A 26842-nucleotide genomic window follows, 5' to 3' on the forward strand; every position below is an offset into this window, starting at 1 on the left:
TGCCGATAAATCGGTCTTATAAAATATTTTTGAGTCGCAACCCATTGTATCGGCAATGGGACCGTTTCTAATTTCATAAAAAGTGACTCCATTTTTAAATCCAATTTTATTTAAGGCCAAATCATTTAAAAGACTGGTCAGGCGCATCAATGTGATTCTGGGTAAGGGAATTGAGTACGCCGGCCCGTCGGAAGCTGACGCCCGGAAAAATCGGCCTCTTTTGACCTACGATTTCTAATTTATTTTAATTAGAAAAGCCAAATTATTTATTTACTTAAACCCAACCCAAATGAATCGGACCGAGTTCTTATATGGAAAATTAATTAATCGTCCCAATCAAATCCAATCATCACATTCATAATCGTTCAAATCATTCAAACCAAAGTAATTAAATCAAATAAATAAAAGACCCGCTCTTGCCTTATGGTTAAAGGCGGGCAACAAACTGAACCTAAAAATACATTCTACCCGATTCAAAATTTAAACCCAAAAAAAACCCACAAACCAAAATCATGCGTAATTACATTTTATGTTCTAAACTTAATTAAATTGCAATCTGTTCATAATTGGTCATCTTCGGATTTATTTGAAAAATTAAACTTTATTTTGTACAACATTTATTATTTTTGAAAGAACAAAAATTGTTTGTGGAACCCTAAAATAGTCGCGTCACGTAGCTGTTCTTTGGAAGAACAGTTGCGTGACGGATCCGATAGCTACGTGATGCAGCTGTTCATAATTCAGAAAACAGAGTACTGGGCATAAAAAAACAACATTTTTGGACATGAACAGTTTCGTCACGCATCTGCCAGATCCGTTACGGATCCAGTAGTTGCGTGACACAACTGTTCTGGATAAAGAAACAAAATTTTGGACATGAACAGTTCCGTCACGCATCTGCCAGATCCGTTACGGATCTATGGGCTACGTGACGCAACTGCTTTGGTCCGAGCTCTGTTTTAAGTTATTTGTTTGGAGCTTTTTTTATTCAAATATATTTTAATACAACCTTGAATGAACAAAAACGAACAGAATACAGTTTAATTAAGATTAAACTACTAAAACAATAATTAAATAAATAATCAATGAACAAAAACACAAAAAGTGTAAAGGAATTACCTAATCCTCAGATTGAGGATTGTATATGGCTTTAATGCCTTAACGAATGATGGTTAAGACGCTCCAGAAACTTCGTCAACAAGGATTTAAATGTTCGTTCTTTTCTCTCTTGATTTTCTCTCTTTTTCGATTTTTGTTTTCACCCTAATTGATGTCTAATGGCTGTTTTTCTTCAAAGGAACTCTAAGGAGTCTTTGGAGAAAAACCTAGCTGAAAGTGTGTTTTTTTAGACGCCCTCCAAACCTTTTTTTTTCGCAACTGAGAAAAAGATGAATTTATAAAAATAGGGCGACAGAGCATAGCTGCGTCACGCATCTCTCGGCTGCGTGACGGACCTTATAGCTGCGTGGCGTAGATTTCTTTTTGGACCATAGCCACGTGTGGCATGTCGTCATATTGGTGACGTCATACAAATCGGAGCTGCGTGACGCAGCTAACGGTGCCGTCACTCACCTGATAGCTGCGTGACACAGCTCTTATGCAACCAGACACTTAAAATCGATTTTATTTAAATCCTTGGATTAAAAGACTTCTAGATAGCATTAACCTTTCATTCCACATCCTCGTATCATCATTGGATCAGGCGGGGGCACAAAAACACGCGTCAACAGTTTGCCCCCCCCCCCCCACTTTATCATTAATTGTGTAAACGATTAATGTTAAAGTGGTCTACTGACACGCCTTCAATCTTGGGTTAAATGAAGGTCTTGATCATCTCCAAAGCTCGATCTGATGGCTTTGAAGTCACCTCCGAAGCTCGATTTGATTGGCTCGAAGGATTTTGTTGTGTCGCCTTGAAGGCTCCAGTTGGACTACATCAGCGTATTGAGCGTCAGCGGTCATCTGGTCACGTCCAAGGTTTCATTGAGATCATCTTGATCATCTGGTCACAAACAAAGCTCAATTTAATCGGCTTTGTTGGCTCCAGTCGGATCTGGGATCATCTTCAAAGCTTAGTCTGATTAACTTTGAAGTCAGCTTCGAAGCTCGGTCTAATTGCTCGAAGGATTTAAATTGACCTGAAGGCTCCAGTCGGACTACATCAGCGTTCTAAGCATCGGCGGTCATCTGGCCACGTCCAAGGTTCTGTTGAGATCATCTGGCCACGAACAAAGCTCAGTCTAATCGACTTTGTTGGCTCTAGTCGGATCTGTGATCATCTTCAAAGCTCAGTTTAATCGGCTTTGTTGTTCACCTTCTCAGCTCAGTTTAATCGGCTTTAGAGGGTTTGATGGTGTCCAAAGCTTAGTGTAATCAGCCTTATCGTTCACCTCTTCAGCTCAATTTAATCGGCTTTAGAGGGTTTGGTTGAGTTGACTTAAAGGCTCCAGTCGGACTACATCAGCATTCTAAGCGTCAACACTCATCTGGCCACATTCAAGAGAAAAGAGCAATTTCTGTGTACAAACAGATCTCGCCTTGTCCAAAGCTCAATTTAATCGGATTTGTCGTTCACCTCCTCAGCTCAGTTTAATCGGCTTTAGAGGGTTTGATTGAGTTGACTTGAAGGCTCCAGTCGGACAACATTAGCGTTCTAAGCATCAGCGGTCATCTGGCCACGTTCAAGAGAAAAGAGCAATTTCTGTGTACAAACAGATCTCGCCTTGTCTAAAGCTCAGTTTAATCGGTTTTGTCGTTCACCTCCTCAGCTCAGTTTAATTGGCTTTAGAGGGTTTGGTTGAGTTGACTTGAAGGCTCCAGTCGGACTACATTAGCGTTCTAGGCGTCAGCAGTCATCTGGCCACGTTTAAGAGAAAAGAGCAATTTCTGTGTACAAACAGATCTTGCCTTGTCCTGATCAGCTTCGGAATACACCATCACCAATCAAGATTAGAATCCAAACAGCTTCGCAATACACCATCACTGCTTGGTGGGACCTAACGGCTTCGAAAAACCATCACCGGTTGGCCTGAAAAATTTTTCAAGAGGAAAGAGCAATTTCTGTGTACCAACAGATCTCGCCTTTGTTAGATGTTGGAGCATCACATGCCCCCAAGCATTAATAACCATAAACTTTGAAATTTGAAATTTTTGCATCAGGGCAAAAGATTTTATTTTTGCCCCCAGTCTGGAATTCCATCCCAAGACCAAAAATATTATCTCTTAAGCGAACCTTGAAAACTTTCATTATCTTATCCATTGTAGAAAAATTTTTGAAATTTTAGCAAAAATTTTGTTAAATTTTTCTAGTACTAAATTTTCATGTACACCCTTCCTAATGCGGTGTTTCAAAGAAAACTTACCTGAGGGTAATTTGGTGAATTTGATGATTTTGCCCCCTGTGTGGCGAGTAGATGGAATTATTGAATTATAAGAGCCGCACACCGACTCCAAATTGCCTAAATAAGCCGACTTGGGCTTTGATGGGTTCTTGATGGGCTTGGGCCCATTAACCCTTTTCCTTTATAAATAACCTTTTGCTTTTCATTCTTTTTTACATCCGGTACGCTGCCTCTTCAATTCTTCCGGCACCTGGCTCCGATTTTCTGATTCGACACAATACCGACGGGATGCACGATTTCCAGAGTGAGGTAAGTGAATTACGCTTGAATTTATTACTTTTTGTGTTATTCTGGGTATTTTTGAATGCATATTTGAGGTCTTTATGCGGTCTGTTCGTCGACAGTGGCGTCACGTCTCATCTTTGAGGTCTTCATGTCTCATCTTTTGTTCAATCACTTCCCAATGACCTGTGGGGGATCCATCCCATGAATCAATTAGCCTGGCTGAAATACTTCTTGAAGCCTGATCATGGTTTCTTATCCTGGCTCGTAAGGCACTTTAACCCCAACACTATGGTTTTTCGATTTGAAGATTCTGAAGTGACTCCGACCTATGAGGAGATGTGCGCCGTAATGGGTCACCACCCTGAACAGGATGAAAGTCCAACTTTGCCCCCAGGCCTAAGATATGATCTGACTGAGGTTGCTGCTCTATGTCCGGTTTACCTTCCTGGTGGAATAGATCTGGATCAAGGTCTTCCCTTAGAGCCTTTCCTGAATAGGGTTCTATCCATGGATGCGAACCCTTCCTGGGTGCGGGCTTGTTGTTTCCTATTGCTGAACATGTATGCCATGAAAAATCGCCAACCTGGAATTGGAGATTTCTGACTGCTGACCGTTGTCCGGGACATGCAGGTGTATCGTCGTACCGTCTTTATGATGCTCATGGAAGAGACCATGTGCTGGGTTAGGGATATTGCCCTTCAAGTCACCAACTTCAATGTTCACCATCGAGGTTGCCCAATGTTACTGCAAGCCTGGGCTTTAGACAAACTGAGCTTGATTTCTCCGGTCCCAGCTCGTTCAGTCCCGACGTATGGTCCTGCCAATTTTCGCACTCACTCTCGAGGACACTTTGATTTTGGAGATCACCCCGTGATTCGGTGGACTTGCCCTTGGTGGAGGATTCGACTGGTCACTGCTGGGAGCATGAACCTCAATTATGTGCTATATGCCAGTCTTGATCGTTCCATGGCCTACTTTCCAGACAGAATCAACTGCCAGTATGGTGTCATTCAGAGTGTTCCCGGAGTCCATAACTTCGAAAGCGGTCCCATGACGCAGAGTCTGTTGACCAACTTAGCTGATCGTTGGCGGAATCGGAACACCTGGTACATGGGTCAGGGGATGATACATGACACTGTGACACCCGAGTATGCTGATTGGTTTTATTCCGAGTGACGAAACGGGGTCTTGGCGGGATCGGTGTTTGATGGTCCAACCAGTGTGATGACTGCTGCTGCTCTATCTTTTTTTTTATATATTTTGTAGCTCCTTTGAGCACATTACAGTATTATTTACATTTCTTTTACAGTATTATTTACATTTTGATTTGAGACTTCACTTTATTCCTGTATAAAGAAAACAAAACCACAGAAATGAAAAAAGAAGGCATCCCACCCACTTGCGAGAGTGTTCCACCTTGTTAATGTTGGCATAAATGCCCATCTACTTTATTCCAACATGGAAAAAAAGACAATAAAATGAAAGCACATTAAAGTGGATTTTTTAACCAAGGATGGAAACTTACATCTTTGAAAAAGAAATGGGGTGACCATTTTATCACCTACAACATTCAGAAAGAGATAAAATATGCAACTCCCTCATGTATGCATGAACCTATTTAAGCGCTAAGGATTTTATTCATGGTTTTTCTTTATCGGTCCTTCCAAGGAAACCATCGAGAAAATAGCATTTGACCTCCTGATCGCCGTCTAAAAGAATCCAACACTCAGGCAGGATCATCAGCCAAGCATCTTCAAAACAAATGAGCAAATGCTGACCATATAGGCAGAGTGGAAGGTCTTGTAATCAACGATCATAACCCAGAAACAAAAGGGAAGAAAAATTTGAAAATCAAGATCTTTATTGATCTTACTTCTTTCAACATCATACAGAAGTAAATAGAAACTACTTTAATACAATAGTCGTTCATTCTAACTACTCATTCGCCTATTCTCCTTCTAGTCAGGTTGATGGCATTGAGCAACCGGTCGCAAGTATGTCACGAATGCATGGCATAGATTTCACATTAAACTAAGCACCATGCGTTAATCTCAATTTTTTTTTTTTAAACTCTAACTTTTGCCTAGGCCGCCCTTTACGGGTTTTCAACCTAGCGAGCTCATTTCTTACCTAGGTCGCCCTTTCGGGTTTTCAACCTAGCCCCTTCTTTTCTCTTTTTTCTTTTTTTTTAATGATCGAATTCATCATTTCAGACATGGAACCTTTTCATCTGGTCTTGATTAACGATCCGATTAAAAGTCTTCCCTTCCGTAGTGGCCAATTCAACGCACCCTTGGCCAACATCTTCTGAATTCTGAATGGTCCATGCCAGTTGGGTCTGAATTTCCCCCCAGGATGACTCTGGGCTTCATGGTCTAATAGTTTGACCAACACTAAGTGTCCATTTTTCAAAGCCCTTGGATGTACCCGCTTATTGTAGAAATGAGCAATCCTTCTCTTTCTCATCTGATCCTGGAATCTAGCATTCAATCTTCTGCCATCTAAAAATGCCAGATCTTCATATCTTTTCTTGACCCACTCTTCTTCGGTCAGACTAGCTTCCATAAGGACCCTGAGAGATTTCTTTTCGAGTTCTACTAGTAACACTGCCTCCATCCCATATACAAGCTTGAAAGGAGAAGCTCCATTCACCGATTTGGAGGTAGTTCGATGCCCCTAGATTGTGAAAGGAAGTTTCTCAGCCCAGCCTCTATACTTCTCGCACATTTTGGACAGAATTCTTTTAATCTCCTTATTGGCGGCTTCCACTGCACCATTAGCTTGAGGCCGATAAGGAGAAGAATGGTGATGCTCAACCTTATATCAGTATAATAACTGACTGACGTCTGCTTGGAAGTGAGAACCATTGTCTGTGACTATGTGATGAGGAACACCATAGCAACATAAAATGTTTTGCTCAATGAATCTAGCCACCTATTTGGCAGTCAAAGTTTTGTAGGACTGAGCTTCAATCCATCTAGAAAAGTAGTCCACAATAACTAAGATATACTGATAACCATTTGATGCTGCCGGCGTGATCTTGCCAATAATATCTATACCCCAGGCTGAAAAAGGCCAAGAAGGAGTTGTTGGATGGAGTTTAACAGCGGGCAAATGATTTTTGTTATCGTGGTACTGGCAGGCTTTACAATGACGAACATAGTTGACACAGTCACCTTCCATCTGCACCCAAAAGTAGCCTTACCTCATAATCTTTCTGGCCAAACTCATGCCACTCAAATGAGTACCACAGATTCCATCATGAATCTTCTTCATTATCTCTTCTCCTTCTTTCTTGCCTACACATCTCAGCAGCATTCCATCCCAAGCCCTCCTATACAGTTCACCATCGGCTAGGACATACCTCAGAGCCAAGTGCCATATAGCCCATCGGTCTTCTTTTGTTGCGTCATAAAAAAAGGTTCCATCTTTCATGTACCACAAAATATTCGTAAACCAAGGTTCTTCCTCTGATTCACAAAATGTTCTTCATAGCATGGCATATTTGTTGCGGCAATGATAAATGGCTTCTTTGGGACCTTACTCAAATCTTGCCATGCTGAGGCTAGGTTTGCCAAAGCATCTGGGATTCTATTATGAGTTCTACCTATGTGAGTAAAAGTGATCTTGTCGAAGAGTGCTGCTTTTTTTAACAAGTACTCAACATAGGGCTTCAGCCTATCTTCCTCAACTTTCCATCTCTCATTGGCATGCTCAATAACCAACAATGAGTCTCCTATCACCTCAACCTCCTTAGCACCTGTCGCAAGAAGAGACTCGATTCCCATAATACATGCTTCGTATTCTGCCATATTGTTGGTGACTGGGAACAACAACCTTTTGCACATTGTCGTCACCACACCATTAGACGCTTCTATCACAATACCAGCTCCAGCTCCATTCCTATTAGTTGATCCGTCAAAGTATAGTTTCCAGACCCCTTTTTCAACACATAACAAATGTTCGTCTGGAAATTCTAATTCCCATGATTCATCATCTGCGATGGGATTCTCAGCCAGGAATTCTGCAACAGCCCGACCTTTGACTGTCTTCTTTGTGACAAAATCCGCATCAACACTGGACATCTGAACTGACCATTTGGACAACCGTCCTTCTAGAGTAGGTGTTTTCTGAAGATACTTTATAGGATCAATTTTGGAAACAAAGGTGACCTTGAAAGAATCAAAATAAGGCCTCAACTTCTTAATCGACCACACTACTGCCATACATGTCTTTTCTATCAAATTATACTTCTCCTCAATAGGCAGTAATTTCTTACTGATATAATAGATGGCCTTTTCTACTCCAGTAGCATCTGGCTATGCTAGCATAGCTCCAACTCCTGCATCCTCTATAGACAAATATAGAATCAAAGGTTCTCCCGGTCTAGGAGAACTTAACACCGGTGGATTCATTAAGTACTCCTTTATATGATTAAAGGCCTTCTGAAAATCCTCGTTCCATCTGACCGGTTGGTTCTTCCTAAGCAACTTGAAGATTGGAGCACAGGTAATAGATAATCTAGAAATGAACCTGCTGATATACTGGATCTTTCCTAAGAAGCTTCTCACCTGACGTTCTGTTCTCGGCGATTCCATATCTTGAATGGCTTTTATTTTATCTGGGTCAATCTCAATCCTGTTAGGTGCCACCACAAAACCTAACAACTTTATGTTGAAAAGATTAATATTTTTAACCTCTATGAAACATGCATTCAATGCAACTATCCCAAACAGGCAATCAGTGCAACCAGACAACAACAGGCAGTTAGTATAATATTCAGAAACAGGCAATAGTGCAAACATTCAAGAACAGGTAATTGGTGCAATCAATTAGGGGAGTCAGTGTCAAAATCAGAGAATCAGTGTAATCTAGTTCAGCCACGGTTCAAAATAGGGCAATAAGAGGCAAGATCAAAAAATCAGTGCAATCATTGTCAAATCAGGTAGTCAGTGTAAGTTACAGTTTAAACAATTATTGCAAAGCAACCAGTCAGTGCAATTCAGAGTAATCAGTGCAGAATCAGAAAGTCAAGCATTCAGTGCAAGAAGGGTCCATATTTACTGGTCGAAAACCAAAATGAATCCCCATCAGCATTGTGAACTCAAAGGGAGTTAGTGTCCACTCCCCAACTGGTATATGGAATGTGTCGATGGTGTCCCACCAACACTCCACCAAAAGCCCTCCATAAACTATGATAAGCAGTACCAGTCTCCAGCATGGCAAAGTGATCTAGACTAGAAGGGGGTACCCAATCCTGAACCACCGAATATCTATGAAAGATGTGTCGAATGATACTCAGATCCTTCAATGCTCCTCTAGAATGGACAGTCAACTAAACAATGCAAAAATATTATATGCAGCAGAACTAATAAATCATGTAAGAAAACAGTAAGTAGGCTAATAACAGAGTAATCAGACTCAAGACAAGGTTTTCAAACTGAATTCAAATGAAGAGCAGGGTTTCCAGGCCAAGAATCAGGGTATTTAGACCATCAACTGGATGTTCAGACCAACTACCACGGTATTCAAACTGTCAATAGGGTATTCAAACCATCATCAAGGTGTTCAAACCAAGAATAGGGTTTTCAGGCCAGCAACCAAGGTATGCAAACCATCAACAGGGTGTTCAGACCAACTATCAAGTCTCAGACCAACAATCAAGGTCCTCAGATCAAAAACTAGGGTTTTTGGACCAACTACCAGGGTATTCAAACTATCAATAGGGTGTTCAACACAAGTACCAGGGTGTTCAAACCAACTACCAGGGTATTCAGACCAATCAACTAAGGTATTCAGACTATCATTAGGGTTTCCAAACCAACTACCACGGTATTCAGACCGTCAACAGGGTATTTAGACCATCAACAGGGTGTTCAAACCAACTACTAAAGTAATCAGACTTAAAATAATCATGTTCAGCAATTAGACTCCTACTAAGACTGCCTACAAAGTCGAAGGAGGGCACACCAGCAACAGACTCCTATCAGGATTGCCTACAGGGTCTAAGGAGGTCAAAATTAGGCGAACTAGATCGACTTCAAAAAATTATTCTCAAAATCAGACGACATTTTGACAGGATGTTCCAAACATCCCCACAACCCCTGAGATATGGTTTTCAGTAAACTCTAATCAGAAGTGCTAAAATCGGGACCTATAAGATCGGGCCTTGATCAGCCTTGATCTTCCAGAGGGGGCAAACTGTTAATCATGATTTTAGCACTGGGTCCTAGAAAAGTCCACTATAATTCCAACGACACGAGAATCAGCTAAATCAGACGTCATTTGGACTGGGAACGGACTCCCGGAATTCCCAAAATCAAGGCGCAGGGCTAGGGTAGTAATTTGCCTCGAGTGGCGCCGACCTACATTTAGCCGGTGTCGACCATTTTCCAATCGGTACAAATTGGACCCTGCCAAGAATCCTTCATAGGTACCATTTTTGACATAGTCAGTACCGACGCTGAGAAGGTCGACACCAACTGTGGCGTGCTAGGCAGCCCTTTAGCCTATAAAAGGCACTCTCCTCCTCATTTGTAACCATCTCTTGTTGCTTGATTGAGCGCTTCTCAAGCTTCAACGACTCTACTCTCTCTCTCTCTCTCTCTCTCTCTCTCTCTCTCTCTCTCTCTTGTGAATGATTCTAAAGCCACACAGTCCGACTTTGCTCCTCTTCATTAGTTGAGTTAAAGCCCGACTTGGATCTCAAAAGTCGTTCATTTCCACTTTCACTCACACTTTGGTCTTCCTTAGACCAAAGCTACTACTTAACTAATTTATTATTAATGAATTTAAGAATTAATTAATAACCCGTTAATTAGCAAATTATAAAAGACTATATTAGGGTCCTCATGCCCATCCTTTACTCTCTTGGAGAAAGACTCGGCCTCTTTGGTTAATTATCACCGTGGAACTCTAAAGTCGCACACTCACGCCCCCAAACCTTCAAACCCCTCATCCTAGGGTATAATCGCTCAAACTCAACTTTGTCAATTAAACCCGATCCATTTGGCATATAGCATGCTTTAAGCCCAATTCTTATAGTATACAAAGTACGGTCCGTCGGCAAAATCACAAAATCAGTTTTCAACTCAAAGCCTAATTCGTCCAACACCTTATAAGCCCACTTCCCGAGTGGCACCTTAAAAAACCTACCATCCTAATCGATAGTAGAACTTTGTGCACCCTAATCCTCATACAAATGAGGTACGAAGCATACCTATGGATTTCAGTCTAAGTAGTGGGCCCTTGACCAAACTAACCAGTCAGGATTTAAAGAAATGTGTTGTATGACCTAGAATCCTCGATAAATAAGGCTAGAGTCGGGCTTCTCTCTGAATTACATTATCTTATTGATTCATTACTTTTAATGCACAATATTTCTGATATTGTCGTGCATTATTAGTATGCTAATGCATCTTATAACTGTCACCCATGCAAATAATATTTTGATTCTCAATTAATACCCAAACTGTTGATTCATATGAAAAAAGCCAAAAACCTAGTCCCCGAACCCAATGATTCAAGGTTAGTGTTTTTATCCTAAAAGGCAAATTAAAATGGAGTCAAACATGGGGTTTTTACCTTATATTTTTTTCGAAAACAAAAGCAAATTAAGGTTAGCGACTTTAAACACACCACACATACAGCCAAAACACTCCAAAGAGTCAACTCGACACACATAAGCACTAAACCAAGCCATAACTAACAAAAAGGAACCATAAGGAGTTCCTACCAGTTTTGTGGCGAATCGACCAATGGACCCAACTGGATTGACTTCGTCCTTTGGATCTTTCCCATGACACTCGGAAGGGGCTCATAATATTGTCCTAGAGCTTGGGTTAAGTTAACCCAACCTAGTTATGTGGGACCCATTTTAATAGTTCTTTTATTCAAAATCCTAGCCAATTTTGAATTTAGGGTGCTAATATTACAAACTTTTTAAATCGGGGTGCCAAAGGGACGAAAGTCAGATTAGAGTGTTTTTGTAACAACTCACAAAACTCGAGGTTTTTTTGTAGGTTAAGCCAAATTTCTCTTTAATAGGGGTAATCAAATTTTTTGTTCGGATTCTTAATGATGAGGCTTCAATTTTTGCAATACCTTCACATCCTTTTATCTCCTCCATGCAGTAAATCGCAATATCTTACAGCTACATTCTCGTCTTCAAATATCTGCAACAAGAATTTTGTTACTTCGATTGAGCAACAGAGAGATTAATGGGACATAAAATAAATAAAAGCCAGCTTTTAATTAACTCACGTAAGAAATATGTATGCAAGACATTTGGTAAGAAAACAACAAGAGGTCACCAAAAACTACACCAATGTTGTCGATGGAGATGTGAAAATGGCGGTGTTCTATCTCTTGTTGCTTAGGAGCATGACAATTTGGCCTTATATGCCCTAAAGAGTTTTGTACACATGAATCCAACATGGCAATGTTAATGTCGTTCTATGTGGCTTTTTTAAATCTCTAATGGGTCATTTTCATTTTATTCGTACGTTGAAACACCAAAATAGAAAAAAATTAGAGAGTTGAAATACTAAGAGCATCTCCAATGCTAATGTGGATTGTGGCTGATATATCATGTGGTTGATATATCATGTGGTTGATATATCATGTGAAATAGAAAGTATGAATGATGATGTGACTGAATGTCTATTTATAGACAATGAATTTTAAAAATCTCTCTCCATGTACTTGTTTTGAATCCTCTTCCATCTTTTTTTTTCTCTTTTTTTCTGATCCTACAATTCAATATGTAATCAATCACTAAAGAGCAATAAATGCTCACATTGTCTAAGAGACCCTTTAGAAATAGGTGTAGTCGACAATATATATTTATTTTTTTGACACCTCAGCTTGACATCCTAAATAAACATTAACATTGGAGTCGTATTTTTCTAATGTGACAATTAAATAAGAACAATATATATTTGTATTAGAGATACTCTGAATTTATAATTCTTTTTAAAAAGGATAAATAACGAGTACAAAGACTGAAATGCAGGAAGGGAAAAAATCAGTGTTACAAAAGATAGAAGGCAATAAGTAGTTTTTTTTTTAAGGCGCCCGAAGGAACGCAGCGGTCCAACAGTATCACAGTTACAATACGATGACATTCTCATTCTTCATCTACTTGCAAGCTTCACCATCCTGTCTTGTCTAGTAAAACTAGTTCCAAATTGAGTGTTCGATTTTGATGCCAAATTAACAAAGTGCTTGATCCTCTTGTTCCAAATAGGATTCGAAGGATTCATAAACATTCGCAATGGAGGAGGTAAAAGCCAGAGAAGTGCTTTACGAGACTCGTAATCACGCCATCAGGCCGTACAAGTCCAATTGCCCTACTCAGGTCACTTTCTGAATTCATTTTTTCTCCTTATTAAATCAAATCTCTACTTCCCCAATTCTAATATCATATATTCAAAACTTCACCCTTATTTTATGGTTTTAATTTGATTGATTTCAGAGAAATGAAGATGGAAAAGGAGTTTTATCATCACTTCTCTCAGTTTCAGGTACTTTCAGTTCTCTAATTTTTTCAGATTCTTTCGCTTCTCTTTTTGTTACTCTTGATTTTGTACGATGTTACCGAATTATATCATTCGCTGATGGCTAGCTAATCTTGATACTTGTTAGATTTACTGAATTATTGTGTTTGGTGTTGCTAGGGTTGAGCTCTGTTTTACCTTAAGAAGCCACTGAACCTGTGTGTTTATCTGCGGTTATGATTATTCAATTTTTGAGACTTGCTTTTATCTTGCCCCTTAAGAATTGTATTTTGATGTCCATCAATGTTGTAGTAGGCTTGTTATGCAATTACTCTATTGACCTTTTCTTCACTGTTAATACTACCTTAGGAATAAGTCAACTTAAGGAGAAATGGAGGGATTACAGGAACCCGTCGAAAATCATGAAACCGATATTCTTGATTATCTCTCCAAGAGGTGAAAGAGTGGCTGTTGCTACCGGGAATCAGATTACTATCTTGCGGAAGGAGGATGACTACCAGGAGCCATATGGCATTTTTACCAGTAAGATTTACTTGCCAATTTCATAACATTGTGTTACAACTTACAAGTAGGGAATAATTTTGATTGGAAGAATAGATTTTTCTGGAGATACCAAGTCATTGTGCATTGATTGTATGTCAATCTTTTTCATTCTTCATATTATGCTGCCAAAAGGGTTTGTAATATTAACTGTGAAATGGCTGCTTTACTGTCAATTCTGCATGGGCTGGCCAGCTGAAATAGTGTTTTGAACTGAATAAAAAAAATATAGCTCTGCTTCTTATTTTGATTTTGGTTAAAAGGTCTTTTAGCTCTTCATAGATGTGTTGAAGTCAACTCTTTTCTGTGACTTACTCATAAAAACCTTCTTAAATTGAGAAAAAAGACTACCAAAATACTAATGTGGAATTGACTTATTCTCAGCCCAGTTACATTGAATGATAAGCATCCAATTTAAATATTTTCTTGAAACGTAATGTAAATTCGTTTTGGGAATCTAGAGAGATTCCTTTGCTACTTTCCTGATTTATTTGCTGTATTTTGCCTCTTCAAACTAAAGGTTGTCCAATTTCTGTTTCATGAATCAGGTGGCAACCTTGCTATATTTGTCCATGGAGTTTGGTCAGAATCTCATGATATTCTTGGAATTGCTGATGACAATGATGTTCTCTATTTTATCAAAGCAAATGGTGAAGAGATTACAAGAGTTATGAAGAGACAATTAGAAACGACTTCTGCAATAATAGGACTGATTCCACATGACAGTATTGATGCTTGTGGCTCTTGTTTGTAAGTGTTATCCCTTCTCTCTTTGTCAGATGAGTTCAGATAGGATGCCTCAGACCTCTATTAGAATTATTTTTTTAATGAATTTAGAAATTCATCTTTGGTGTGGGTTTTCAATATTGTACATGTATGCATGCGCCATGCATGTGGCTTCAGAAGTTGAAGAGTTTTGACATTTAATTAAGTGTGGAAATGTTTTCTGGTGTAGCTTCATCATTCTCACAGCAGATGGAGTTTTGTACCATATTGAGATCACCCAAGCTGCTTCTATTTCCTTCATGCACACATCAAATAGTGGGTTAACTGTGAAGGGACAGTTCCCCAAGGATGTGTACTGCTTTGACTATGATTTGGAACGTTCTTTGCTTCTTGTCATTGGTAGTGCAGTTAGCACCTCACTAACCTCTAGTGGCAAATCTGGTATGTTTCGATATCATTTATTTTCCTTGTAGAATTCAAGTTAAGCTTGCATTTGAGATATTTATATAATTGATTATATGATTCTGTATTATAATTTTATGGGTACAAAAGATTGGAAGACTACCGAGTATGATTTGTTTTATTTTCTAAACCATGGGTGGTTATCTGTCATTTGTCTTCTCAGCGACGTCAAGATATGCTTTATTTGGGATACTAATTATTGCATTTTGTCGGGGTAGGATGTGTCCGGAACCTATAGAGATGATTGTTGGTTAAAATGGATAGATTTTGGTGGTATGAAAGATGCAAAAATTCTTTGCCATTTATGCCTTTCTTTCTTTTTGCATTGTTATGGTGTTTGAGGATGGAGAGAAATGCATGTATCTTCAAAAATGAAAGTATGTCTTTTATTTTGTGGTAGGACTAGTATGCATTTTTGGCTTCTATGTGGAGTTAGGCTCCATATCATTTACAGGGGTTCTCTTTGAATTTTATCCAACTTTATTGGAGGGCATTACATTTTGCTTTATTTTGATGTTCTTCTTTGTAGCTTTCTTTTTACTTTACAAGAGAATTTGTTGTCCTCTGTAGAAGACTCCTCTTTTTTTTAAGGAAAAAAGAAAGATGTTTTTTAATTGGATCCTAATGTTGTTATGCGTGCTTGAGCCTGATCAGAACCCGTGAAGATTCTGTTATGAATTGGTTATTGCAATCTGGATACTGCGGAAAGTTTATTTTTTTTACTATACTTTTGAAGTTCCACGCTGATCATGTATTTATTTTCTTACAGGATCATGTTCTCTTTCTCTTTGGCGTAAATGTCCAAATTTAAATCTTGAGCCACTATTCTCTTTTCAATTTGAAGGCTTATATCATAAACCAAAAGATTATATAGGTCAGATAGCATATCCAAAGGTGCTACTATCACCACAAAGAAAGTTTGTTGCTACTTTAGATATAAGAGGATGCTTGCACTTTTTTGTGCTCGATAAAGAACAATGCTCACTTTCTAACTTTGCTGTTGGAGAGAGATTAGGCTTACTGGCGATAAACAGGCAGGATGAACTTTTGAATGATAATGTGGATTTTACTTGGTGGTCTGATCATATTGTGACTCTTGCGAGGAGGAGTGGCACTGTCACCTTGCTTGATATCCTAACCGGCTTAAAACTTCAAGAAAATGACCCTGCATATTCAATGCCTGTTTTAGATAGAGTAGAGCAGCTTGAAGGACGCATATTTGTCGTAGAAAGCAAATCATCTGAAGAAAGAAAGTCTTTATCTGATAATATTGGAGAATCAAGAGGCTCACACCATGTGGAGCAGATCATTGAAGACACATGCTGGAGATTGATATCAATTTCAGAGAGATCTGTTCCCGAAATGTATAGTATCTTAATCAGCAACCATAAGTATCAGGAAGCCTTGGACTTTGCCAATCATCATGGTTTGGACAGAGATGAAGTTTTGAAATCACAATGGTTACACTCTTGCCAAGGAATAAATGAAATAAATGTGTTATTATCAAAAATTAAGGATCATGGTTTTGTACTATCTGAATGCATTAACAAAGTTGGACAAACAGAAGATGCTGTGAAAGCTTTACTTGCATATGGGCTAAATGCAACTGATCAGTACCGATTTTCAGAATCAGAAGACAATCAAAGAAGCCAAATTTGGGATTTCCGTTTGGCTAGGCTTCAGTTGTTGCAATTCAGAGACAGACTAGAAACATTTCTGGGAATAAACATGGGCAGGTATTATGCTCTGTGGATGCCCATAGTTATTTTGTAGCAGAGATATTTGATTGTTTTGAAAAGTAGAATTTTGTGAATTAATAGATACAACTTCATAATTTTGTTATATTCTTTTCCTTTGAGGTTCCTCTTGCAAAGGAGAATGTTAAGGTGAATAAAGCTAAACCTACATTGATAAACCCAATGACTGCAAGCTGTGAGAGAGAGAGAGAGAGAGAGAGCTTACCTACAGGGAGAGTAAACCAAAAAAATCAAAAATAGATGAATGGCATTCAAAGCATGGTGTTATATGCTGTTATAATTCAGGTTGCAAGTTTTGTGACTTGAATCCCACATTGAAAGTATCTGATTTCAATGTGGGGTTTAATACGGTTTTTCCAATCTGATCAGCGTAGATGGTTAGAAAAAAAATGTGCTTGTAAAGATCTTGCAATTCATTTTGATAAGCTCTTGGCTTAGGAATTTCTTTTTAATCAGTGAGGTGCAAATTTTATTGCATAACTAAAAAACTGTATCTTATAATATTACCAAATTAACCTTAGATTATTCGTTATTATATATTCTCTACTATAGGAATCAATAATTATGACTTTATGTTGTATGCATATCCATTTCTCTTGACAGTTTCTACCAAACTAACAGCTTAATGACATAGTCTTGTGCAGGTTTTCTGTCCAGGAGTATGGGAAATTTAGAGTTATGCCGCTTGGTGAAGTTGCGGTAACACTTGCTGAAAGTGGGAAAATCGGTGCTTTAAACCTTCTCTTTAAACGTCATCCTTATTCTCTTTCTCCATCTATAATGCAAATACTAGCTGCTGTTCCTGAGACCATTCCTGTTCAAACATATGGACAGCTCCTTCCTGGAAGATCCCCTCCTGTGGGTGCTTCTCTCAGGGATGAAGATTGGGTTGAATGTGCAGAAATGTTAACGTTTATTAACAGTTTGCCTGAGAATCATGAGATGGATATCCAGATCAGAACGGAGCCCATTGTCAAACAGTGCCAAGGTTGCATTTGGCCATCTATTAATGAACTCTATAAATGGTACATGAATAGAGCTAGAGATATTGACTGCTATAGTGGCCAGCTGGAGAACTGTCTCAGCCTGGTTGACTTGGCTTGTTCAAAAGGGATCCATGAATTACAGCAATTTCATGAGGATATTTCATACTTGTACCAGCTGATGTATTCTGATGAGAGTGATGAAGATATATGCTTTGATATTAGTCTTATGGAGTGGGAACAATTATCTGACTATGAAAAGTTCAGAATGATGCTCAAGGCAGTTAAGGAGGAAAATGTGGTACAAAAGTTGCATGAAAAGGCAATTCCTTTTATGAAAAGTAGGTTTCATGACTTGGTCCCTGGTCATCAAGGGCAGAGTAAAGATTTCCTTTTCTCTTCACACAAGGATGGGTCATTTCTGGTCAGATGGCTTAAGGAGATTGCTTTGGAGAATAAATTAGACATATGCTTGATAGTTATTGAGGAAGGATGCAGGGAGTTGCAAGGTAATGGATTCTTCAAGGATAATACTGAAGCTGCGGAATGTGCTTTGCAATGTGTATATTTGTGCACAGTTACAGATAGATGGAGTACCCTAGCTACCATATTGTCAAAGATTCCGCAAAATCAAGGTAAGTTCTATTTGTATGGATTTATATGTAGTGTACAAGATATGATTTAGTTGCTTCTTATGCTTAGTAAATTTCTGAAGAAAATAGATTTTTTCTTAGGGTTGCATGCCAAATGGTGTACATGTAGTCAGAGCAGTTATTTTAATCTTATCCTTCTAATACATATGCATGGGTGCATGCGCACAACTTTCTTCTGTTTCTCTGATACTTTAACAAATTGCATATGCGGCGCACACCAACGTCAGACAGGTTGAAGGGTTGGCTATTGTGGCTGAATTTAGGTTAATCAAAAGCCAGAAAGTTAGGTGAACAATTAGGGTGTTATTGAAAAATGTTAGAGTTTAAGTTTGAACAAAAAAGAAAAGGAGCTGTTATTGCACTGAACTGTGTCTGTGAATAGTCCCTGTGAATAGTATCTGTTAAGGTTACTTGTGAATTGTAATTGATGAATAATACTTGTGTTAGTAATGTGTGGAATGGTAAATGGAAGGATAATTTTATAGGCTTTAAACAAAAGGTCTTAGGCATCATACATGAATTGCACCATTCAACTCGAAGTAGCATAAAATCTGTATTTTATTTTTATTAATTGAATGACAAAACTGAATTAGAAGTATTACGGTCCTATATAATTTTAGATTTTTAACTTATAGTAACATTTATTGGAAGTACTTTAAAGCAACTCCTAAACCTTTAAAAATGGGATTTTAAAATTTGTTCACATCTCCTAAGGATTTGGATTTCCAAAATAACTAAAAGAAATATTATTATTCTAACTCACAGTAACTCCAAAATGAGACTTAAAATAATAAATAAAAAGAGACTCCTAAAGAAATAGGGATAGAGTTTCTAGTGCAGCCAGAAATTCCAAAACCACTTCTTATTCTAACTACATGAGCAGCAATTGAAATAGACATGAATAAAAGCCTTAAAAAACTAGGAACTATTTTATATTTTCCCAATAGAACCTATATTAGATATGGATCATTCTTAGGTTTTTATCTCTTTCTATTTAAATTTTCTTGACTTCCTATTCTGTATCACACACTGATGTGGTTTTGAGATTTTTCCTTTGATGGTCCCTGATGGTTGGAACCTGCAAGACAAGAAATTGGGTAGGGTTGGCTTGTAACCACCGTGATGTTTTAGTCAACTGAGAGCTTAGCTTAATGCGTAATTAGACTCTTAGAATCATGTAGGCATACTTTTGCTACTGGAGAAATTCGTTTCTGTTGAGGAAAAAAAAAAAATTTATAGTTAGAGCTATAGTTGTATTCCTAATTAAACACATACTTGGATCTGGACTCCTAGCCAGCTTCCTATTTTAGAAAAAAAGACTTTTCAATTCCTTTTACTCCATGGATGTTGACCATGGTTTGCCAATTAACTATTTGTTTATCCGTCGATTCATAACTTTAGTTTAGGCTTTATCCTTGGTGTGATTTAAAGTCTGAATGATAGGATAAGGAAAGAACGGAACATGCCTTATCCTTAATTGATGTGGCTTTATGTGAGACATGCCATCTTATTTTTATTCTTGACTGTATCACCCATGTACATGGTAAAATTCATGTCAGAAAGAATGAATGATAATCAATAAAAGTGGAATGGTTAATTTTTGTAATTTATAGAAGTTAATAATGTAAGAATATTAGTGGATATCATTTGAAAATAAGTGGCTCAGATAGAATTGAATACATACTACTTTTTCACTCCTTGATATAGGATTAGGAATTGGCTTAGAGGAAGTCTCTGTCTTTCATGTTCAGGCAGTGTAGTCAAAAGTGCACGGGGCTCATGCCTAGGCTTGAAGGCACAGCAAGAAAGTATCTTGGCTATTTAAGCTACCTGGCGGGGCACATGGAAGCAAGTGCTTGCTTATTGTGTTTAAACAAGGGCCTCACATGAGACAATAAGCATTTAAGACCTGAATTTCTTGAAAATAGGTCTTGAAACCTTAATTTATTGCCTCTGTCTTAATTCTGCCCTTTATTCAAGAAATCTTTTCTTCACAAAATTGCCTGAGGCCTATGCCTTTTTGAATCCAATCGTAGATTTTATGCCAGTAATCCCTGTACTCTTTTTTCTATTAGCCTTTGTTTGGCAAGCTGCTGTAGTTAAGAGGTGATCTCTCCCACTTAAAATTGGGGGTATTCTACTCTCTCTCTCCCTCCCTCCCTCCCCCCGGGTCTCTCTCTCTCTCTCTAGATATATATTTAAAATGGAGGCTGTGGCTTTAATTGCTACTTTTTATCATTATCTCAATGCTTATGTGTGCTTTAGTAACTTGACATGTTATGATTTATATCCAAGTACTATTTGACTGCTAGTGCAGTGAACATAATGAACAAATTGTGACCTTGCAGATACTGAAATATATATCGATGGCCTAGACAAAAGACTTACACTTGCAAAAGGCCATATTGAAGCAGGGAGGCTTTTGGCATTTTACCAGGTTTGTGTTTTTCTGAGTATTGCCAATAATTTTGAGAAATGCTATATCATTGGCATTGATTGAATGGATTCTTTGGATATGCTTTCTTTTTTGGTGCTGTCCCACATGATTTTGGTTCATGTTACCAGTTAAACTTTCTTCTCTCATTTGCTTCAAAATAGTGATTCTAGGTCTTAATCTCTTTGTAGGCGTGAATTTCAAAATGATGCCTGTATATTTTTTATTCATTTTTTTTTTTTTTTTTTTTTTTTTTTTTGCATGTGCATCTTTGTTGAACTGTTGTATGGTATAGAATGACTGAAATCATAGTCAACCTTCTATCTGAAACAATTTTGCCCTCTAATATGCACTTTGCTATCATTTTGTTGAATTGTAATAATGATGTGTGAAATTGTTTTTCCATTACAAATACGATACTGGAATATACCTAGTGTATTGGCACCAGAATTGAATCATCAAACTCAAAAGATAAAATTGCAGCAGCTATATAACTTTTTTTTTTTGTACAATAATTGATGACACTGTTACTTATTTGTATTCAGGTTCCAAAGCCAATGAACTTTTGCCTTGAGGCCCATGCAGATGAAAAAGGAGTAAAGCAGATTCTTCGCCTTATGCTTTCAAAATTTGTCCGACGACAACCAGGTCGATCAGATAATGACTGGGCAAGCATGTGGCGGGACATGCAATGCTTGCGAGAGAAGGCTTTTCCTTTCCTAGATCCAGAGTATATGTTGACAGAATTCTGCAGAGGACTGCTGAAAGCTGGGAGATTTTCTCTGGCAAGCAATTATCTAAACGGTACAGGTTCAGTAAGCTTGGCATTAGAAAAGGCAGAAAATCTTGTTATTCAAGCTGCACGGGAATTCTTTTTCTCAGCTTCTAGTCTATCTTGCTCAGAAGTAAGTGCATTCATGTTTTCTGTCTCATTGTTTATGACATTTGCCAAGGATTTGAAATGTTCACCCTCTTTCTATGTCCACAATGAATTATGTATCCCAAAATTTACTATCAAAATTTCACATATGGTTTCAGTCGTTCCGTCATGTCTTTGTTTCCAAAAGCACTCTTGAAGAGTCAGTTCCTTAAGTTCTTTTAAGGAGATTAGATACTTGTAACCTGCAAGAATTTTTTTAAGTTAGTATATTTTTGTCACAGGATCCATGTTCAGCTTTATGCATAAATGCTTATATGCTTGTATATTAGTTTTAACATATATAATAGAATATTTGTTTTGGAAGTGCCTTTCCTTTTTTCTATATAGAGTGATTCTTTTTATTTTACTCATTATATTAATGGAACTCTTTTCAGGTTTGGAAGGCTAAGGAATGCCTAAATTTATTTCCAAGTAGCAAACAGGTTAAAGCAGAGGCTGATGCAATTGAGGCACTAACTGTTAAGCTTCCAAATCTTGGAGTGACTCTTCTACCCATGCAATTCAGGCAGATAAGGGATCCTATGGAGATCGTCAAAATGGCAATCACTAGTCAACCTGGAGCTTATCTACATGTCGATGAACTCATTGAGGTTGCTAAGCTTCTTGGATTGAATTCTTCAGATGACATATCAGCTGTTGAGGAAGCTATTGCTAGAGAAGCTGCTGTAGCTGGTGATCTGCAATTGGCATTTGATGTCTGCCTTCTATTGGCTAAGAAAGGGCATGGTCTCATTTGGGATTTATGTGCTGCAATAGCGAGAGGTCCTGCCCTTGAAAATATGGATATAAGCTCTCGTAAGCAGCTACTAGGGTTTGCCTTGAGTCACTGTGATGAAGAATCTATTGGTGAGCTTCTCCATGCATGGAAGGATCTGGACATGCAACACCAGTGTGATACTTTGTTGATGTTGACAAGGACGAGTTCTTCTAACTTCACGAATCAAGATTCCTCAACTGTGTCACTTCCAGTGACAGGTATTCAAGATATTGTTGATCTCAAAGATTGTTCTAAACTGGTTGATGAAGCAAGTGGTGATGGCTGTGAATCTTGCATGAACAAAGTAAAAAATACACTTTCTTTAGTCGCTAAAAACTTGCTGGTTGAAAGTGGAATTGATTTGGAATATTTTTTGAGAGAAAATGGAAAGATCTTATCTTTTGCTGCTTTCCAACTTCCATGGTTGCTTGACTTGAGCCGGAAAGCTGTGAATGATAAGAAACTTTCTGACTTGATTCCTGGAAAACCATTTGTGAGCATTCAAGCACAAGCCTTGATAACTACTCTCTCCTGGTTGGTGAGAAATGGTTTTGCTCCGAAAGACAATGTTATTGCCTCTCTAGCAAAATCAATTATAGAACCGCCTGTTACAGAAGAGGAGGATGTCATGGGGTGTTCTTTCTTGTTGAATCTTGTGGACGCATTTAGTGGGGTAGAAGTAATAGAAGAGCAGTTGAAGATAAGAAAGAACTACCAAGAGATTTGTAGCATCATGAATGTGGGGATGACTTACTGTTTATTGCATAACTTTGAAGTTGAGTGCAATGGTCCTTCACAAAGGAGGGACCTTTTATTGAGGAAGTTTAAAGAGAAGCACACACCACTTAGTTCTGGTAAATTATTTTAAATCTTTTTGGACTTGGCAAAAAAAAAAAAACAAAACATGCAATACAATATTCTTGTGATTTTATATATGGTATCTGTTGTTAGTTAAAAGCACTCTGTTAGCATTTTAATTATATAATTTTATTTTTCCTTTTTAAATTCAGATGAGATCAACGAAATTGGTGCAGTACAGTCAACATTCTGGAGGCAGTGGAAGCTCAAATTAGAAGAGAAAAAGCGTGTAGCTGAACATTCTAGAGTTTTGGAGCACATAATTCCTGGGGTTGAAACTGCACGCTTTCTTTCAGGTGACTTTAACTACATTGAGACTGTTGTTCTTTCCCTGGCTGAATCAGTAAAGTTGGAAAAGAAGCGGATTGTGAAAGATGTGTTGAAATTAGCTGACACTTATGGTTTAGATCATACTGGGGTAAATGGATCTCCCTGACTTCATCTTTGAACATATGTAGTAGTTAATCACATGCTTGTTTGACTGCTTACATTAACATATTCTCTCTTCCTTCTGCAGGTCCTACTTCAGTACCTTAGTTCTATTCTTGTTTCTGAGGTTTGGACAGATAATGATATTATGGCTGAAATCTCAGAAGTCAAAGGAGAGATAACTGGTTGTGCTTCTGAAACCATCAAAACCATTTCCACAGTTGTGTACCCTGTAATTGATGGATGCAACAAGCAGCGACTTTCCTGTATTTATGGTCTCCTCTCTGACTGCTACTTGCAGCTGGAGGAAAAACAATCCTCACTAGCAATACACCAATTTTCTCCACATTTACCTGCTCTTGAGTTAGCTCATTTATACAAGGTCATTGGGCAAGAGTGCCAAAGGGTTTCCTTCATTAAGAACCTAAATTTCAAGAATGTTGCTGGTTTAGATGGTCTGAATTTCCAATCTTTTCGCAGTGAAGTGTGTGCACACATCAATGAATTTAACTTGGAACACTTGGCAAAAATGGTACAAACACTGACCAGTATCTATACCAGTTCGGTGCCTGAAGGTCTCATGTCGTGGCAGGATGTGTATAAAGTTTATGTTCTAGGATTGTTGACAACTTTGCAAAGTAGGGCTAGAATGGAGTTCAATGACAGAAACCCAGAAAAGTTTCAGAAGTTTATTAGTCAACTTGAGTTCACATATGATTCTTCTCAAATGTATATCAGGCTTTTGGCACCTTCCGATGCCCTGGACATTATGAAGCAATACCTAACTGTGATTATACCTCTGCATGATTGTTATGAGAGTATTCCGGACAACTCAACATGGCAGGATTGCCTCATAACCCTTTTGAACTTTTGGGTCAGACTAACTGAAGAAATGCAGGAAATTGCATCCACTGAGAGCTCTGTAGAAAAACTCGGATTCTATCCAGGAAGCTTGTTAAGTTGCTTGAAAGTTTTTATGAGGTTGGTGATGGAGGACATTGTATCACCAAGTCAGAGCTGGGGCACCATTGCCAGCTATGTCACTATTGGGTTGATTGAGGATTTTGCTGTTGACATTCTGATCTTCTGCAAAGCCATGGTATTTTCTGGTTGTGGCTTTGGAGCCATTTCAGAAGTGTTCTCTGAAGCAATATCACAACATGATATCAGTTCAACTTCATCTGGTAACTGTGAATCTCAGGATATTCTTCATCTCTACACAAATATTTTGGAGCATATTTTAAAACATTTGGAGAGTGGATCCGATGAAAACCAGAATTTGTATCATTTGTTATCGTCTTTGAGTAAGTTGGAAGGTCAACTGGAGAATTTGCTGAGGGTCAGGCAGTTTGTTTGGGAAAGAATGGCCCAATTCTCTGATAATTCACAGCTACCTAGTCAAGTTCGAGTGTATGTTCTAGAGCTTATGCAGCTGATCAGGGGTAGAAATATTAAGGGTTTCTCTGCAGAGCTACAATCCAAAGTTCTTCCATGGGAAGGATGGGATGAATTTCTATTTACTAGTAAAAGGAACGAGACGACTGCTAATCTTGGATTGCTGGATAATACAGATGCTTCTACTCAGTACACAAGTACCTTAGTTGCTCTAAAATCCTCTCAGCTTGTGGCAGCCATTTCTCCTAGCCTAGAAATCACTCCTGACGATCTCTTGAATGTGACGACAGCTGTCTCTTGCTTTTTGAAGTTGTGTGAAGTGTCCAATTCAAATGCTGATATTGATGTGTTACTAACTGTCTTGGAAGAATGGGAAGGGTTCTTCACTGAGAAAACACATTCTGCAGAAACTTCTGAAGCAGGTAATAATGACTGGAATGCTGAAGATTGGGACGAAGGATGGGAAAGCTTTCAGGAAGTAGAATCTTTTGAGAAAGAGAAAACTGAGAGCTCCCTCGGTGTTCATCCTTTACACGTGTGTTGGATGGAGATATTCAAAAAACTGATTACACTATCACGCTTCAATGACTTACTAAGACTTGTTGACCAGTCATTATCAAAACCTAATGGAATATTGCTGGATGAAGATGGTGCCAGGAAATTGAGTCAGGTTATATTTGAGATAGACTGCTTTGTGGCATTGAAGTTTGGGCTTCTTCTGCCCTACAATTCAATACAATTACAGTGTTTGGATGTAGTTGAAGAAAGGCTGAAGCGAGGAAGCATCTCTGACACAGTTGGGTGGGATCATGAGTTCTTCATTCTTGTGATTTCATCTAAGATTATATCAACTATAATAACCAAAACCGTATATGGCACTACCTTCTCTTATCTATGCTATTTCGCGGGCAATTTCTGTCGCTGGTGTCAGGAAGCCCAGTTATCAAGTATCACAGAGAAAAAGAAGGAAGAACGTGTAGACACTCAGAAGGAAGTCTTGCTTCTTTTCAGAAGAATACTATTCCCTTCCTTCATATCAGAGCTTGTGAAGGCCGATCAGCAGATCCTAGCAGGATTTCTTGTTACAAAATATATGCACACAAATGCTTCTCTCAGTCTAATTAATGTTGCAGAAGCTTGTCTTCGTAGATACTTGGAGAGGCAGCTTTATTCCCTGCAACACGACGAGCTTACTCTCGAGGAGATGAGTTCATGCAAAATGCTCAAGAATAAAGTTTCGTTGTTGAAAGGTGAATTAGGAAATTTGATCCAATCTGCATTAGCATTGCTTCCTACTAGTCTGAGATGAGGACGACTTTGCTAGAAGATTCTCTTGTTAAGAATAGGTCTTTGTATTAACTGAATCATTCATTTTTTTTTCCTCCTTGGGGGGGATTTTCAGTTAATAGTATTGGCTTTATAGTTACTATTGTGATTGCTCTATTAGCTCGTTTTCTTTGCAGCAAAGAGTAGATTTACAGAGAGATTAATACGAGTAGATGGAAAAGAATGGAATTTGATTGTAGGTGAGGTTGCTAAAAAAGAAGCTGAAAAATAAATAGTCTTCTCTTAAATCCTAAACAACAGTGTCCATGCTTGCTTGCTTTTAAGAGCCTTAAGCCAACTTCTTATTTGTTATTTGTGACTGATTTTGCGGTCTTCTTATTGTGGATGACTAATTTTGAAAATCAAAGTCATGAATCACATCTCTCTATCTCATTAAATACAAGACAACACGATAGCGAAGCATACATAACAAAGAAC

The 26842-nt window shown here is 38.3% G+C and overlaps 1 protein-coding gene across 2 annotated transcripts; it reads left to right on the plus strand.

Annotated features, from left to right (window-relative positions):
• The first annotated feature begins 12653 nt into the window (after window positions 1–12653).
• LOC105629985 (MAG2-interacting protein 2) lies at window positions 12654–26504 on the plus strand. 2 transcript variants are annotated; one of them, XM_089721456.1, is made up of 12 exons: window positions 12654–12984; window positions 13102–13150; window positions 13493–13666; window positions 14233–14434; window positions 14640–14851; window positions 15642–16608; window positions 17274–18247; window positions 20614–20702; window positions 21245–21604; window positions 22014–23250; window positions 23407–23672; window positions 23772–26504. In XM_089721456.1, the coding sequence occupies exons 1-12, from the start codon at window positions 12901–12903 to the stop codon at window positions 26385–26387; spliced, it is 7230 nt and encodes a 2409-aa protein (XP_089577582.1). In that variant the 5' UTR covers window positions 12654–12900; the 3' UTR covers window positions 26388–26504. The 2 variants fall into 2 exon arrangements, with proteins under 2 accessions (XP_089577582.1, XP_089577583.1); XM_089721457.1 differs by having other exon boundaries at window positions 22014–22614.
• The last annotated feature ends 338 nt before the right edge of the window (window positions 26505–26842 follow it).

This window comes from Jatropha curcas, chromosome 5, assembly GCF_041381405.1.
Source record: "Jatropha curcas cultivar XTBG-Jc1 chromosome 5, XTBG_Jcur_1.0, whole genome shotgun sequence".
NCBI classification, from domain to species: domain Eukaryota; kingdom Viridiplantae; phylum Streptophyta; class Magnoliopsida; order Malpighiales; family Euphorbiaceae; genus Jatropha; species Jatropha curcas.